We start from the raw sequence: 17,442 nt of genomic DNA on the forward strand, positions 1-17,442 counted from the left end.
ATTATAGTTAAATTGCTTTCTTGGGTGTGATTCCAAATTCAATTTAGCAATAGTGTGAGTTTAGTAGTAAACCATGGACCACAAATTGGCCCAAATTAAAAAAAAAAAAAAAAAAAGCCTGCCACATCGGTGTATAGCAACAAAGCCATATCACGCGCAATTAGAACACTTCTTATGCGTCATGCACATGTTACAGACTAGGAAACCACGTCCGTGTTGTGCATTTATTATTGCTATGATCAAAAAATGGTAAAGAGAATCGTGTCTGTGCTCTATATGTTTCTCTGTTCTCTTTGTTCAGTTTAGCTTTTTTAGCGTTTTTTTGGTTTACAGTTGGAATTGGAATTGGAATTGAAATCTTTTGAAATCAGAATCAGAATGGTTCATTTCTATAGTCTGTTTGATTCAGACAGGAATCAGGGTTCATTTCTATAGTCTGTTTGATTCAGACAGGAATCAGGGTTCATTTCTATAGTCTGTTTGATTCAGACAGGAATCAGAATCAGAAAAAATGATATTTCATTCTCAAGGGAACCATTCCCTCAAATGGAAGAATGTTGATCATTCCACAAAAAAATAGGAATGGGATTCCAGCTCCGTTCAACTTAATCATTGAAATCGGAATGGCCCATTTTGATTCCGATTCCAGACCCCTGTTCCCACAAACCAAATGGGCCCTCAGTTTCTTTCAAAATTGGAAAGCTAATAACAACCTCAAAAAAAAGCCCGTTGGAGGCGTCACCGTTGCAGGTTGAGATATGGGGTGGTCACTGGTCACACCTTTTTTTTTTCGAATTCCCGAGGACCACTTGTCCATCTCAAATGGTGATCTATACGGGCAATTTCTATTTGAAATTTGCCAAATGCGCATTAAGAACTTAATCAAGGAAATGGTGGAGCCATTCCCACCACTAAACACAGACCATCCCCCACAGCCCACTACACAGTAGTTGGTGCCCGTGCCTCCCCTCTCTTTCTCTAATCTTTATCTCTATCCCTATCTCTTTCGGTCTCTTTTCTGCATGAGTTTCGCATTTTCCATATTCTCTTCTAACCCTAAATGACGCAAGTTGACACTATATTTGTTCTAATCGGTTGGCCAGTTTCCCACTTAAAAAAAACGCCATTATTGTGGGACTAATAATGAAGCTCGACTCCACTGTGAAAGAAATTGTTGCTTGTCTACGTCTCTGTGTCTCCCTTTTCCTTGCTGGCACCGTACACAATCCAAGGGCCAACTACTGTGGCTAATTGCGACCGCCAGAGCAGAGAGTCGGATATTTGCTGAGGTGTGACGAAGGTGTAAAAGTAATAGTTGTATGGATAAAGAGGTGTTGTTTAAGCCTTCAGGCCCATGTTCATTGGGATTTTTGTAGACTAGAAGATCCAATTCTTTTCTTGTTCTTACAAAAGCAAGCCCGTCATAAGTACCAAGCCAGGCCCAAGACACAACTTGTAAGCCCACACCCACAACTCAGAGGCATTTGTGATAAATGATGATATTATGGGTTACCAAATCATCCCAATTTCTAATTCTTGGAGGTTGATTGCACTCTGCCTAGCAGAACAGATATATATATATATATATCCAATTCCGTTACTTGATTACTGTTGCTGTGCAGGATGGATTACCACAATTTTGCAGTAGGGGAAAGAGACACTAGTCCCCTAATTCTAGCACACCTCACAACATAGTTAATTATTTACGCTTCCTAGCTAGCATTAAAAACCAAGAGAAAACTCGATTGTCATCGTCCCATTCTTCCCAGCCTTATCATCAATTGTTCGGATCGACTATGACTATGAGACAGAGAGAGAAAGGGTTGTATAAGGAACAAGAAAGAACTTCTAAAACTACGGCCTTTACTGGTTAAAACATCTCCTCAACATCACCTGAGGCATGTCGAAATGAATCAATCAGCTACTAGTTAATTCCTTACTCTTCCGTAGGTTAAAAGACAAAAAAAAGTATTCACAGAAGTCACGCATACACAGATACAGTCACACAAACATGCTTACTGCATGGCAGGCACACCATGTGAAGAGTAGTAGGTTGTTTCACCTTCACGCATTTGAAGGTGAAGCTCACCCAGCGCGAGATGGCTTCATTCGTCACTCCTCTTCTACAGTAAAATCAGGCTCCTCTGGTTTTTGCAACGACGCAACCACGCTAGAATCTGAACCACAGGACTTGCTCCCACCTCTCTTACTGGCCGCTAGCCGTGCGGCATACACAGCGAAGCCTGACATAGGTGGTACGGTACTGGACAAATCGGTGCGTTCAAAAACCGGGGCAGGCGAGGCGGTCTGGGGGCTCTCCCGAGACTTGAGCTCAGCCGCATCCTTCCTTCTTTTGAACCGACGCCATGCTGCTTGAACGAAGCATGCAGCCCATGTGCGCCATTGGTGCGAATAGAACCGAAACTTGTGTCTAAGTTGCTTGCTATGAAGCCTACGGAATTGCGACGCCACAAACTTCAAGTCATCGGCAATGAGTGCGAACGCCTCGACTTCGGAAATGGCCTTGACCGTGCGTGTGGACGACGGAAGGATGACACTTGGGCGTGGATCAAGCGCCCATGTCAGCAGTTCCTCGCCACAGAAGTCACCGGGGCCAATGCGACATGAATTGAAGAACCCCGTACGACCACCATTGGTAGTATTAGACTCCAGGGAGCCTCGGATGATGAAGAGCATCTCATTCACTGGGTCACCCTCCCGCGTTAGGCACGTCCCTTCGGTGCACAGCGCAGGCTTCAGCCTCTCACATATCGCATCTAGCATCCGCTCGTCCATCTGGTCAAACAGTTGCACCTGTTTTTTTGTTTTTTTTTTCAAGTCAGACAGATTAAAATTCAATAACATGAAAAGAGAAAACCATATATAAAACATATACAATCGATACTGACTCGTCGAACAAGGTCCAAGCATAGGTGGCGCTTGATGTCTCTGCGGAGATCCATGGGTAGGCCTTTGAGAAGAGCTTCTTCATCAACTCCCCGAGTTGCAACCCATTTATATTGGTCGTACCTTCGTACGGACTGCCTCAGTTCCTGAGGTAGCTGTCTGTGACGCATCCATTGCTCTGTATCAGTTCGCTTTATCCTCCACTCTTCCAATCGGGTAGTTGTTGATTGCAGGTATGTCTGTAAAAGATTTAAGAGCTCATTCACTGACTTGCAGCAGGTTGGAAATCAGCCCAATCATTGCATTTGGGAGTTTGGGCTGGGCATATTGCTTGTTAGAAGCCGAAAACAACCCCCCCCCCCCAAAAAAAAAAAAAAGCCCGAATTGGCGTTTGGTTTGGTAGAAAGCCCAAAAAGCCCATTTAGAAGAAGAAAAAATTTTTGGGCTTTTGGCTTCTTACGTTTTGGAGAAGCCCTTTCATTACAGAAAAGCCCGTTTATAACGTCAGAGCAAATGCTCAATTAGTCAGATAAATGAGCTTATCTAAATTAGCAATTATTCAAGAGCCCGTTTAGAGAGGAAAACCACTCCCAAACACTGGTACATGCGCAGATTTAGGAGACTAATTTTCATCTAATTTCATAAGGCTTAGTTTGGACAGTTGGGATCTGCAGGTAGGCACAACGTTGTAAGCACGTTAAATGAGTAGTTAAAATTTTTTTTTGAAACCTGTCCCTTAAAATACCCCCAGCCTACACTTGAAAAAGATTAATACCCACTTAATATTTTATCAAGTGCTCATTTAACGTGCATACTATGTTGTAACTAGTAGATCCGGTCCCGGTCTAAGTGGTATTTAGTGAGAAGAGAGTCCCCAAAAAGAAGAGAAGGAACGAATGAAATAATGAACAACCAAGTTCCACCATTCCTAGAAGTGAGTTTATCCCTTTTTAAGGCCAATTTTGCTCCACAAATCCAACATGAAATCAAACTCACAATAATAGAACAGATAGTAACCCAAGAGATTAGTTTGAGGAAAATCCATGACAGACAGGTTAGACTTACCTGCATGTTCCCAATGAGCAATGCGAAAAGAACCAAGCCAAGAATTGCAATTATGATGGCAAAACTTATTTCTCCAACATAAGTGCTTGTAGATAGAGACTGTCCTAAAGAGCTGCACAGGTCGATAGAACATAATGCCTTAATTTACTAATACAAATATAACATTACATCCTTCTTCAAGTATGGAGGATAAACAAGGAATAAGGAAAAGATATCTACCTCAAGTTTCTGAGGCCCCACCAAAGACAGTAGAAATACTTGCTTAAGAATGTGGAGGATGTAACATCAAATGTTAATGCATCTCCATATATGCCGAACTCAAGGATGCTGCTACTCGGATTACACAGATCCGTGATATTGCTCGATTGGAACCAGGCAACCCTATCAGCCTTATCCATCAAACGGCAGTCAAAGAACCCGTATTGACACCCAGAGCTCTCAACGCTGCAGGCCTTTCTCCAACATTCTTCTTGTCGCTCAATTGATAAAAGGTACCAACAGGCTCCTATTACCTTCTCAAACATAGGAAGTGATCGGTTTTATAGTTAATAATCAAACTTCATACAAAAACACCACCAGTGTCGTTAAAGATATTTTTCTGAGCTAAGCCCAAAGTTACACAAGAACATGTTATTTATGGTTTACTCAGGGCCAAACCTAACTTCTGAGTTCTGATCCACCCATCAACTACCAAAGTCCCATATACAAGTTTATTGGGATCAAACACAAGCATTTATGTAATCCGAGTAACAGGTGACCCTGCATTCTAGGCAACTGAACAATTCATATTTGCAGCATGGATTCTCAACACAGATCGAACATGTCTCTTTCTGCTCTGTTGATAACAGGTATACCAACAGACTCCTATATATATATATAGAGAGAGAGAGAGAGAGAGAGAGAGAGAGACTGGAATTGGGAAGGGTGAAGGTCGGATCCAATTCCAGGTAAATAGTGGGTGATACATCTGGCACCTTCATAGAAATGAGTAATTTCATGGTAGCTTTTCAGCCTAGACAGAAAACTACAACCAATTTTCATTAAAAAAAAAATCATTGTAAAGCTTTGATCTAAGCAGAATGTTGAATTGCAATTTTTTGATGATTTAGTCCAACCTGCACACCTCAGAAATACCAATGATCTCACATCCAATATGTGATACCAATAGAAACACAAGCATTTAGGTTCAGAAACAGTTAGGTGCAGTGACTTAAGCTGAATGATTCAACTTAGCTCTGCTTCCCCACCAAGCTCTTGAAAACACAATATGCAAACACAGTTTCCACCTATCGACTAAAGCTTCATGGGCCAACTGATATGTCAGTATACATGTAAACCTAGTGATAGTTGCATGTGTTTCTGGTTCAATTAAATAAGGTACTCACATGGCTTGCCAACATGTAAAGCATCAAGTTGTAAGCAGCTCCTGCCCAAGCTGTTTCTGTCACAACTCCAGTAGCCTTGACAATTTGTGATGAGAGTGGAAAGATAAGAAACAGCCTTGGGATGTATTGGAAGATAATGATGAAGCGAAGAGCATTCTTGGTATTGGTCATTGTTGAACCCCTTAGATTTGGGATTACAGCCCAAATTAAGACCTGAAACATGTAAAAAGGTTTTCTTTTCTTACTTCATCTGAACCTTGAAATACTACGGCACTGTCAAAATTAACTACTTCAACAGCTCAAACAATGTTCTAAAACTTTGTGGCAATCCCCACAAAGTTACACTGAGCCTCACTAAACCAATTGAGACCCAATAAATCATGAAGAGAAATGGGGAATTACAAAATTTCTAAACCCCACCCCAAAACCATGATTCAGTATCTCACCAAGTTCATAACCAGCTGCTCTCAGTCGCTCAATGAAGGCCCATAGAGTTATTGAGAATCTAGAACTGAAACAGGGGCACTCAGCACTGAAAACTCTGTTTCAACATACAAGGGGAAAAATTTTTCTCACCTTGCCACAATTCAGTTATATATCCTCCTCCTACTTTGAAAGGAATGCAAGCTAGAGAGAGAGAGAGAGGTGTAATTAGTGGCATACCTGTGGAAGGGGCAGAGCAGCTAGAAGATCAATCCAGAAGCCCTTGCCTAGGTACCGAGAAGCAATCTTTGAAGGGTCAATAACAAGCTCCCCTCTCCCAAATACACGAGAGGAAGGAGCAACATAAGCTGTTCGGAACCGGACAAAAATCTGAACCACATAAAATACATCGGCTACAGTCCTTACAATTGTGAGTGCTACTTCGAGTGGCGTATCTATATCTATGCATTCCTCCTTCCGAACCCCCGGCAAGTAAAACAACAGAGGGTCCACAAAAAGGGAAACTAAACAGGCTACTAAGAAAATTTTGTTCCATCTGTGTATGAAAGGGCCTCGAGGGTCCAATATCTTCTTCTTCACTCTCTCATAGTCCTCAGACAACACTCTCGACAGCACTTTAGCTTTTAATGACTTCCCAGACTTCTGAGCCACTTCCTTCTCGGCTTTTCTAAAGCTTGTCTCGGGTATTTGTGTGCCATCAATCTTGTACATGAGCTTAATCACATGACCACCTTTGCTTGGTGTGGACTTTGCAACTTCTGGATCATCTTGAAATCTGAGAAATTGGGTAAACCAAACCACATTTCATCATTTTATATATACAGAATTCAATAACAAACGGTAGGATTTTTCTTTTTCTTTTTTTTTTTCAAATCTATGACTGTGAAACCGAAGAAGAACATACCTCACCGATCTTGAATTACCGTATGTCATTGTGCTCTGAAGAAATCCCCCACTGGAATCATTCATACGCCTTGATCCGCTACAAAAATAAAGCAAGAACTTGATAAACATGAGGCCACCGGAGGACAATAACATTTGAAAACTGAAGCACAAGAAATTAAAGCCACATTCATGAACTATATGTGAAAGTAAAAAAGAGAAATGAGACTATCAACTTGGAGAAGAAGCTGTGATGATTCCCTCCTTTTGGGTCAAAAGTGTAGGTCTAACATGTGATCAACCTCTAATTTTTATTTTTATTTATTTTTTACTTTAGTTGCCTTGTGACTCTAAAAAGATCCGCCTCATGGACAAATTTCTAAATTTCTTGTTCCCTTTACCTTAAGTCCTTAACATGTCAATTGAAGCAGGAATTTTTGTAGCCAAATAACCTTTTCTAAAGAGAGTAGAATCTGGGTTGTTTGAAAACATCATCAATTACTAATCGGGATCCCTTTTCTTTATGTCGGCGGCAAGCATAATTTGAAACATGAAATTAGAAAGAGTTTTCTGCTCGGACACCAATAAAATTCTTTTTTCTTGATTCAATTGTAGCAGTTGATCCATATTAGATTTTCACAGAAAGAAATTCTACTCTCCATTGATAAGTTCAAGGTAGAATAGTGTCAATGAACGGGGATCCAATGAAACAGAGACCAAAGAAGGGAAAAAAAGAAGGAAAACAAAGTTGAAAACCGAGGTAGATATTACTGAATAACAGAGGATCCAAGCAGGTCCACCACATCGAAACTCAAAATGGACAACAATGATACAAAAGTTAAAGTTTTATTTAAATTAGAAACCCGAAAAAAAGGATCTAGTTTTCTCATAGTCATATGCGATTGATATAAGAAAAGAAGAACACTGTGCATACAATAGAATTACTTACCGACATTGTTCTCCTCCAGCCAATAAACAGCAAGCAAGAAAATCAATCTCTCAGGTTTTCTATTTTTGTTCCCTCAGCTTCTTTCTCTACCATTGTCATTTTCTCTTATCGATAGTGAGATTTTAGATTTGTGAATAAATTTCGGTTGAAAAACAACGATGAAATTAATCTCTCCTGAAAACGTAAGTCGAAAAGAAAAGGAAGAAAGAAGAAGGTTTTGGTGGAATGGGGCCGAACAGATTCTATTGTTAGAACACCGAACGCTTTACTGTTCTTCTCTCTTGAAGTATGAATTTGCCTTTTTCTCTTTATTTGGCTGTAGTTGTTTCAAAGAAGAAAGCTGTGAAATTATTTAAGTAAACAAATAAAATATAAATTTTATTATATAAAATAATAATAACAGAAAGTGATCAATCTGTTATGTTCTAGTTTCTGTGTTCGTCTGCATGTATGACTGTGTGTGATTTTTTTTTTTCTGAAATATAAGAGAAAAACAAAAAGATAGATCCACGTCCACGAGAGAATCTCCGGACGAGCGAGGGATCAAAATTAAAAACAAGGCGGAGGTTATATTTTATTTTATTTATTTTTAAAGCTACGAGGAGTTGACTACGATGGATTCTCATAACCAATGTTTTGGTGCCAAGTGTCAAAGCGTTTACTTTTGATTCTTTCGTTATTAGATTGTTGTCTGGCTTTACTTATTGAATATTGATCCTCCGCTTTGCTTCTCTAGTGAGTTTTGAGTTCTGACGTTCTGCTTTTGGTGTTTTAGGGAAGTGTGCACTAGCTTCTAGTACCCCTGATTCAATTGAATATTACTTAGATGCCACTGAAACGATTCTTTCTTTTGGGTAATTACAAAGACCCTCCCATATACGGGGTCAGTTTACAGACTGACAGTTACGGAATTACCACTTTGAAGTTTTATTTGTTACAAAGACCCCTATTACCTTTTACTTTGCAATAAATACCCTTTGTTAAAGTTCAAAAAAAAAATCATTTAGCTGTTTAAAATTTTTCAAATCCCTAAACTATCCTTTGTTATTTATTTGAATGATTTTTTATTGAATTAGTTTTCTAAATATAATATTGAAGTTCTCTTAATTGCTCTAATAGATCTTTATAGATTTCTTGTTGGATTCAATATTCAAATGAAATGGTAGAGCCTTTTTTTTATAGATATAATTTTAAGGTTTTATTTTGTTTTTATTGATTTATTTTCAAATTTTAAGATGAAGAGAGACATTCATATCAGTGAAATGAAAACATTAGTTTAAACTTTTAAAGAAACTTATTTTTCTATATCAATGAAATGATTCTTCTTATTTTAGCTGGTTTTGTTAGGAGAAATTGATATATTTTTTAATCAATTAGGATTTAAGAGAAAAGGGCAAATAAATGAAATAAAAAAAGTTTAAATGGGTATTTTGATAATTTAGTGCATTTTTGTCATCTAACTAAACTAGGAGAGGATATTTGTCACAAATGAAAGTTTAAGGAGATAATTATCACTTAATAGATTATTTACAATTTTTAATAAGGGAAAATCCCCGATTAGTACCCTGTACTTTGGGTCTAATTCCACTTTAGTCCTTGAATTTTAAAATGCAACAATTTAGTATTGGAACTTTCAAAATGTGTCAATTTAGTACCTATTTGTTAACCAACCATTGAATGACATTTGAAAAGACACAAATGCCCTTCAAGTGTCATCTAATTTTTTTATCAATCATCCAAACGTTGAGAAAAAATGAACAGTCTCAAATTCTTGCCTCTTCTATTCAAGAAAGTTGGGGTCACCAAAATGCCCACTAAGACATGGCCCCAACTTTCTAGAATAGAAGAGGCAAGGATTTGGGACTATTTATTTTTTGTCAACATTTGAGTGGTCGATAAAGAAAATTAGATGACACTTAAAGAGAATTTGTGCCTTTTCAAATGCCATTTAGCAACTACTTAACAACTGATTAATGAATAGGTATTAAATTGGCACATTTTAAAAGTTTGGGTACTAAATTATTGCATTTTAAAGTTCAAAGACCAAAGTGACATTTAGGCCCAAAGCACAAGGTACTAATTGGGAATTTTTCCTTTTAATAATAAAGAGTTTAAATAATGATATGAAGTTCTCAACATGTATGCTTAGCATTGGGCATGCAAATCACATTCGACCAATAGCAATTCTAGTGCACCATTTAAAGAATGGATTTAATTTTATCTAAATACCCATGCACCAAAGCATGAATGGGTGTACAAAGGCAAATTCATCACAATCAACAAAGGAAAAAATTTGGGAGAATGATTGTTCAACACACCCTAAGAATTCTTAGCCCCACAGTATAGTTGGGGTAGGTGTCAGCTTGGAATTGATGCCAATATACGAGCGGGTATTGATATTTTAGGGTGAAGTTATTTGTCGTTTTAAATTATGTAAGATTAGGGGTGTCAACGATATTCGAAAATCCGATTTCAAATTTGATATTCGACATAATTGAATTGAATTTGGATAATTTGAATATCTAATCGGTTGAATTCGGATATCCTATTCATACCGAATAGTTAATCGGATTCGAATTCGGATATGACTTGATTTGATTCGATAAATATCGAAATTCGAACGATTATTTAATACTTATATACAATATGTAAAATATTTTATATAATTTATATATATATATATATAATTAAGTTATATAAATAATTTATATATTTATATACTTTATATCAATAAAATATTTATTTTATATATTTATTAATTATATAAAATAATTAATTAATCAAATTCGAATTGAATCGAACATTCCAATATTTAATTGGATTCGAATTTGGATATTAATTTTCAATATGTATGGAATATTGAATCAAATTCAAAATTCAGAATTTTGCACTATGGTACAACGTACTTTTTTGAAAAAATTTGAGTAAAAAGACCATCAATTGGAATATCATCAAAATCTGACATTCTGGTGTGATTTTGATTTAAAGTTGACATTTTGACCCGATGATGGAGGGCGCAGATGTGAAATCCCGATGATGTGGGATCCCAATGCCTTTGGATGGTTTTTCCGTCCCGGTGAGATGAAGTCAGGGTATGTAATTGGTGTTGTAATCAACATATTAATTGGTGAATCGGTGTTCCTTCAAGTTGTAAACGTGATTAGACAGAACCCGTGATATAAGTTGTCATTATCTTGTTGTGTTTCAGAAGCTTCATAAATCATTAATAAGTCGGTTTCTAAAGAATAGAAAGCAGGAGCAGGATCAGGGTATTTATGATCCAGCCATCCAGGCGCGAAGTCGGAAGCCTTATTCCCTTAGAATTGGGGGCAGAGGCCCGTTATCTATTTATTATTATTTAGTTTGGGCAGGGCAACCTACTACCATACTTATTAGTCCAAATTCATACCCACAATAAATGATTTTTTTTCATTTTACGTGACCATGACTAACACGGAAGAGGATGATGATGCAGCGCAGTCTTGACTCCTGAGAGGTGAGAATGTTGACCCTTCGATAAACCTGCATCAATATCTCAGTCTCCACGTGTAACCCCCATACACAAGGGTTCTCAACAATTTCTCCCCTTCCCCCTTTCTCTTTCTCTCTTAGGTGGGTCATTGGTGGACGCTCACCGGCCCATCATGAATTGAACGGGAGCATATACATGTTATAAACAAGAAGAAAATTGATTACTTGGAAGGGGCATATTGAATCATTGATCCTGTTCCCGGTGCGTGCATAAGGGAAAAAACCCGGATCTCTTAATCACGGAACCCTGCTCTGTTCATGTTTATCTTAATCATACATGGAGAATATCTCATTCTCTATATAATATTATAAAGAGAGAGATGTTTTTAATTCACGGGAGGAGGTAATGTATTATGGATAGGCATGGGCAGAGTTCGTAGGCAGTAGATCCGGAGTCGGAGATGATGAATTTTCAGATCAGGGAAATATTAATAATTACTTGCCACAGCTGGCATCTCGTTACCAAATGAAACCAGTATGCAGTGTACTAGTAATATGTAACAGTAATCCACATTCCAATACTTGGATTAAAATTTAAAAAAAAAAAGAAGAGGGTAACTGGGTAAGGAGGCGACAGCGACAGTTGGGCGAGATATAGGGGCGGGACCCACCAAGTGAGCCCAAGTCCCGAACGAACAATAAAAGCTTTGTACCCTCGCCCCGCAACACCCCACTCCACACACACTGAAATATGTCTCAAAGATTCCAGCACGTGGGCATTAATTAATTTTCATAATACGCGGAGGCGGAATGGGCCGATGGCGCGTGACGGGCACCGCCACCGCCAGAACTCCTGCTCCGGGGAATGGGGAATGGGTTTAGGCACGGATGGTAGTTAGGTAGTCTTGTGTTGTGTTGGGACTTGTGAAATACACACACACTCCGAAGGGTCGTGAATGAACTTGGGACTTGGGAGTCCGGATCGGCTTTGACACTACCCGCCTCACACCGAGCTCACAGCATGTTTTTGCCGTACATCGGGAATGTATCTAGTGTGAGACGCGTTACGTGAGAAACAGAACCCAGCTCTGAACATGGGAAGGCATAATATAGCTGGCACTTGTTTTTTCTTTCCACGTGTCCATTCTCACGTCAGGGCCGCACTCGTGGCACAATCTCTCCGGGGCTCCAGATTTCCACCTTACCTTTCTGCCCATGTATAGATCGCTACCAACAGAAAGCACAGAACATGCACCAGTAATATATTTTATATAAACACGAAAGGCATAGGTGATGGGTGTGTGTATGAAAGAAAAAGAAAAAAAAAGGTGTGTATGTGTGCCCCCGCTCGTGCGGTCAAACCTCTTTGCCAACACAACACGACTATGAGACTGTTCCATCAAAAAACTCTTTTGTTTATCAAACCAACCCAAAGCTTTTTTCCCATGTCAATTTGATGCATCTCTGTCTCTCTCGTGTCATATGTGAATTCGTTGGCGTAGATTGGAATCCGCACTTATTTTCCATATAATTCTTTTTTTTTTTATTTAATAAGCTAGAAAATTGTAATCCATCCTACCTATCACGGCACCATTTGACAAAGGCAAATAAAATCACCGTCATTCAATTGCAGACAAATGTCATTGTCTAATTAGTTAGTCTAACCTATTCATCAGTTTCTTGATTTGGGGTTTTCCGTTTTCAAGCATACATGTTATTTGCTCTTCAGACTTGGAAGCACATCTCCAGATCATCAAATCGTCCATAACTTTGCCACATCACTTACCATCGCCAATTAACCCATCTTCATGTCGATGTAGGGGAATTTTATCCTTATCTGTTACATGATCTTGGAAATATTTTCAATAGAGGTGCATGTCAGGCGGGTTGGCCTGGGTTTATGGTCAACCTAGGCCCTGCCCGGCCCTAAAATTTAGGCTTAAGGTTCAAGCCCAAGGTTAAGCCCAATTTTCCCAATCTACTGTAACTAGTGAATCACCCCGTACTAAGTACGGGGAAGTTAATTATATATATATATATATATATTAAACTAATTAATTAATTCCAGCTATTGATTATTAATAATAATTACCGTTAACTACTTCTAATTAATTAATTACAGTTATTAATTACTAATAATAATTATTGTTAATTACTAATTAATTACTGTTAACAACTTCTAATTAATTAATTTTAGCTATTAATTAATAATAATAATTACTCACTGATAATAATTAATTACTGATAATAATTTCTTATAATAATTGCCGATAATAATTAATTAGTGATAATATTGCTCATTATTAATTTGAAAAATAATTTCTTATAATAATTACTGGTAATACTTAATTACTGATAATTTATTACTGACAATATTTCTCATTATTAATTCGAAATGATAATTAATAAATATTTTCATAATGGTAATTAATAATTCAGAAATAATCATTTTATATTTATATTAACTCATATTAATGATTTTGAAAATAAATATTTAATGTTAATTATTTATATTATAATTATTATCAGAAATTATAATTCATACATTTATATGAAATAATTAATTATATTATTATAATTAATTAATATAATTATTATTATCAATAATTATAATTAATTATTACTAATACTAAAGATGATAATTATTACTTCGGAATGTTAATTAATTTATGATAATTAATAAGCATTTTAATAATGTTAATTATTAATTGGGATATAATCATTTTATATTAACATTAATGCATATTAAATATTTTATAAATATATAATTAGTGTTACTTATTTACATTATTATTATTACAAGTAATTATAATTAATACCATTATTATTCTCAAATAAATACTTCATTTAGTGAAAGTTAAATTATAAAATTTTTAATTATTCAATATTGTTAAACTTAAAGAATTATAAAAGCAAATATTATTTTATGAATTAACTAAATATCGTAATTATAACAAATTAATTACTTAATAAAAATAAAAATAAAACAATAATAATAGTAATAATAGTAATACTTTAATATTACGGATTTCAAAACCAATACACACATAATAAGAATATATTATTAGTTAATAATAATAATATACTTATTATTATTACTGATTTCATAATTACTAATATATTATTAATCTATTAATAATACTGATTATTATTAAAAAAATTTAATAGAAAATTTTAATTACTTAAAATTACCCATTTTAATTCGGACAGATAATTAATTATTAATTTTAATTTCTAAAAATTATTATTTACTAAATAATTTTAATTACTCTTTGTTTAATGACCTTAATTATTTTTGAATAATTGGTTTTTTATGTTCAATAATAATTAATTACTGATAATTTTTCTCATTATTAATTTGGAATGGTAATTAATAATAATTTTCCCAACTATATGTAAATTTTATATACATACAAATATCTTTATATATATGTAAGTATGTATATAAAATTTACATAATAGTTGGGCTGGACTAGGGCCAGCTTTGGGCTACCTAAGGGCTAGGCCCAGCCCAAGGACTGAAAATCTAAGCTCAACCCATGTAAAATTTCGGGCTGGGTCGGTTCGGGCTCAAGCTGGGCCTGCCCAAATTGCACCCCTAATTTTCAACATCACTGGCCGTTAAGGCATGAACAGATAATAGAGATCAAAGGGGTGGAACACATGTTGGTCTCACTTCACTTAAAGTTGATCCCATAAATCTTCAACTTTAGCTTGAATTTTCTACAATTTTATCATTAGGATTATCCTAATACATGCACCCAATACCATCAGATTTGATGAATATACACTATCAATCAGTTAAAAGTTTTTTTTTTTTTTTTTTCCTTTCTGCACTTCATTGGAGTCTACAATAAAAATACTAAGGCTTATTACCCAATGTTGATCCCAGCTATCGGGGTCTTGAAAGGGGTGGACTGGATATAATGTTGCAAATAGTAAAGATATATGACGGCAATAGCAAGCAAATGAAGTTCCAATGCCAAATAAGAGTATATTTCAGTCTACTAACGAGAAGTTCATCGATAATAGTTCGAGTTGTGGCAATGTACGCTCTCCTTAAAATCAATTTTTCCACTTCTTAGAAAGTATACGTCGTTACAGAAGGCTTTAGGCGGTTGGCCTCCATGATACAATAACTCTCAGTTTTGGCGTGGTGTGTGTTCCCTCACAGTCCAAAAGAGAGAACCAACAAACACGCTACATATGCCCAAAACAGCATTTAGAAGAAAACAAGTTCACTATAAGAAGGTAAAAACCAAGAAGCAAGTTTATGTGTGAAAAAACTAACCTAAACGGAGAGCTAGCAAAAGAAAAACATCACCTTTTACCTTTTCTTGGCTCCTACAATCCAGCGCGGCAGGTGGGCATCTGTGTAAGTCCAGCCCAGCCCAGCCCAGCCATGTGCACTGGTTCAGGTGCAGAGAATGCACCTCTGTATTTAATTTCAAAACATAAATCAAATGTAAAACACAATAAATACATGCAGGTGGAGAGAATGCACCTCTGTATTTAATTTGAAAACAAACAAGCTTCAAGTATTTAATCTGAATCACTAAAACCATAAAATGCCAACATATGATCCTAACGTTTGACATTTTTTCTCACAAAGTGACCACTCTGGCTCAAACCCACATTTCTCTGAGATTTTATCATTACACCAAGTAATTAGCCCTTAATTTAAAATTAAAAAAACACATACATCACAAGCAAATCTGTTCTTAAGTAGGACTCAGACTTAAATTTTCCCAAAATTTCATTACATTCACTTGAAGCCCGAACCCAAAACAGTATAAAATGTTTATGAACCGAGCCCAAAGCCGGGTCCGTGAACAGGTCTTATTAGAAGAGTTTACACTTTTGATCATCTAACGGCAAAAATATGCGGATCTCACCGATGCCCAGATACGCTTGTGGAGAGAATGTAGCTTACTACATCCCAACTAACTCCTTTATATATCCAAAAAAGAACCTATCTTCTCAAGACACGCATGACACATTGCAACAAGGAAACCATGGAATTTGTCTTTCAAGGTAGATTTTCTTTAAAGAATTCAGTGATGCTCTTCTTTTTTTTTACTGTTAGGATCAGTTTGGAGAGAGTATAAATACAAATATGTGCAATACAAATACATACAAAATACAAGGTTTTGCATTCTACATATTTGTATTTGTATTCCTTCCAAACTGAGCTTTAATATTTAATTCGAAGAAAGTAAATGAGAAGTAATATTCTAGTTTGACCATGGTTTTCAAAACCAGACAGGACTGAACAGTCAGACTGGTTCCGTTTTTCCCCAAAACTGAAAATTTTCCAAAAATTGTTAATTTTGGTCAGCAAACTGCTAACACGGGCAATTAACCGTTCAAACTATTTGAATGGTTTTGACCGTTTTTAAATTTTTTAAAGTTTTTTATTTTTTGTCAAAACAAACCAACCGTTCGATTCAAATGGTCAGACAGTTTGACCCAAGAGCCAAACCCCTGACCGGTTCATTCTCCAGGTCACACACGTATTTGTGATTACAGACAGTTCCGAAAACAAATAGCCAGCACATGATAAGTAATATTCTCAGTACGAGAAATGTGGCTAGAGGAGACACACTGCAATTGTTAAGCCAACCAAAAAGAATCAGTATAATTGATCGACTTAACCATAAGCAGGATGAGAGTGATCCCTGGAGCTCTCATGACCATCCTAGTTATTATTAGTTAATAACAGCTACTTAGAGGTAAAACCCCAAACAATTCAAAACTTTAATTAGGTAAACCTCTAAAGTTCTAACCCACATACATGTGGAGAGAGAAAACTCCGTTTGAAAGATTTTATAGTAGTTCCTAGGAGAAAATTCAATAGATGAGGCAGCAGAGAATCCAAATAAGATTAGGGTGTCATTTGACAAGTCTTTTTTGAAAGATCTTCTGGAAGATTTGATAGTCAATAGTGAACTTTTACATAGAAATCTTGGCAGTCCACAGCCTATCTGGTTGGAGGGGCATCTTTCCACACGAAGACGAAACGAAACAAGTCGAAAAGCTCCATTTGGAACTTCCCAAAAATAGCCCAAAACAGGCTTTCCATATCTTTTTAGGGCTGCGTCTTTTAACAGTTAGATCTTTTCTCCACCAAACGGAAAAAGACAAAAATATGGACTATCAGGCTTCTAAATAACTGACGGTCCACACGATAAGCCTATTTTCCTTGTGATATCTAAGATGGCTCCTTAAAATGGTTTCCAAATGTTTCCTGGAGGAACAAGCAGCCAAGCTACACAATCATCATTTGATGGATGATCCGGATTGATCATCTCATACCACTGCAAGGCTAACACAAGTGAC

At 36.4% G+C, this 17,442-nt stretch overlaps 1 protein-coding gene across 3 annotated transcripts; it reads right to left on the reverse strand.

Annotated features, from left to right (window-relative positions):
* Positions 1–1,947: 1,947 nt before the first annotated feature.
* Positions 1,948–7,956, reverse strand: CNGC15 (cyclic nucleotide-gated channel 15). Of its 3 annotated transcripts, none has more exons than XM_010255417.2 (8): positions 7,633–7,956; positions 6,706–6,783; positions 6,021–6,576; positions 5,358–5,570; positions 4,192–4,484; positions 3,973–4,084; positions 2,910–3,146; positions 1,948–2,814 (listed from the first exon to the last, which is right to left on the reverse strand). In XM_010255417.2, exons 2-8 carry the CDS (start codon positions 6,768–6,770, stop codon positions 2,113–2,115), a joined length of 2,178 nt encoding a protein of 725 aa, XP_010253719.1. In that variant the 5' UTR covers positions 6,771–6,783; positions 7,633–7,956; the 3' UTR covers positions 1,948–2,112. The 3 variants fall into 3 exon arrangements, with proteins under 3 accessions (XP_010253719.1, XP_088753071.1, XP_019052790.1); XM_088896945.1 differs by lacking the exon at positions 7,633–7,956 and adding an exon at positions 7,085–7,137; XM_019197245.2 differs by lacking the exon at positions 7,633–7,956 and having other exon boundaries at positions 6,706–6,918.
* Between the last annotated feature and the right edge of the window lie 9,486 nt (positions 7,957–17,442).

This window comes from Nelumbo nucifera, chromosome 2 (genome assembly GCF_055504915.1).
Source record: "Nelumbo nucifera cultivar China Antique chromosome 2, China Antique-T2T, whole genome shotgun sequence".
In the NCBI taxonomy this organism is placed as follows: Eukaryota; Viridiplantae; Streptophyta; class Magnoliopsida; order Proteales; family Nelumbonaceae; genus Nelumbo; species Nelumbo nucifera.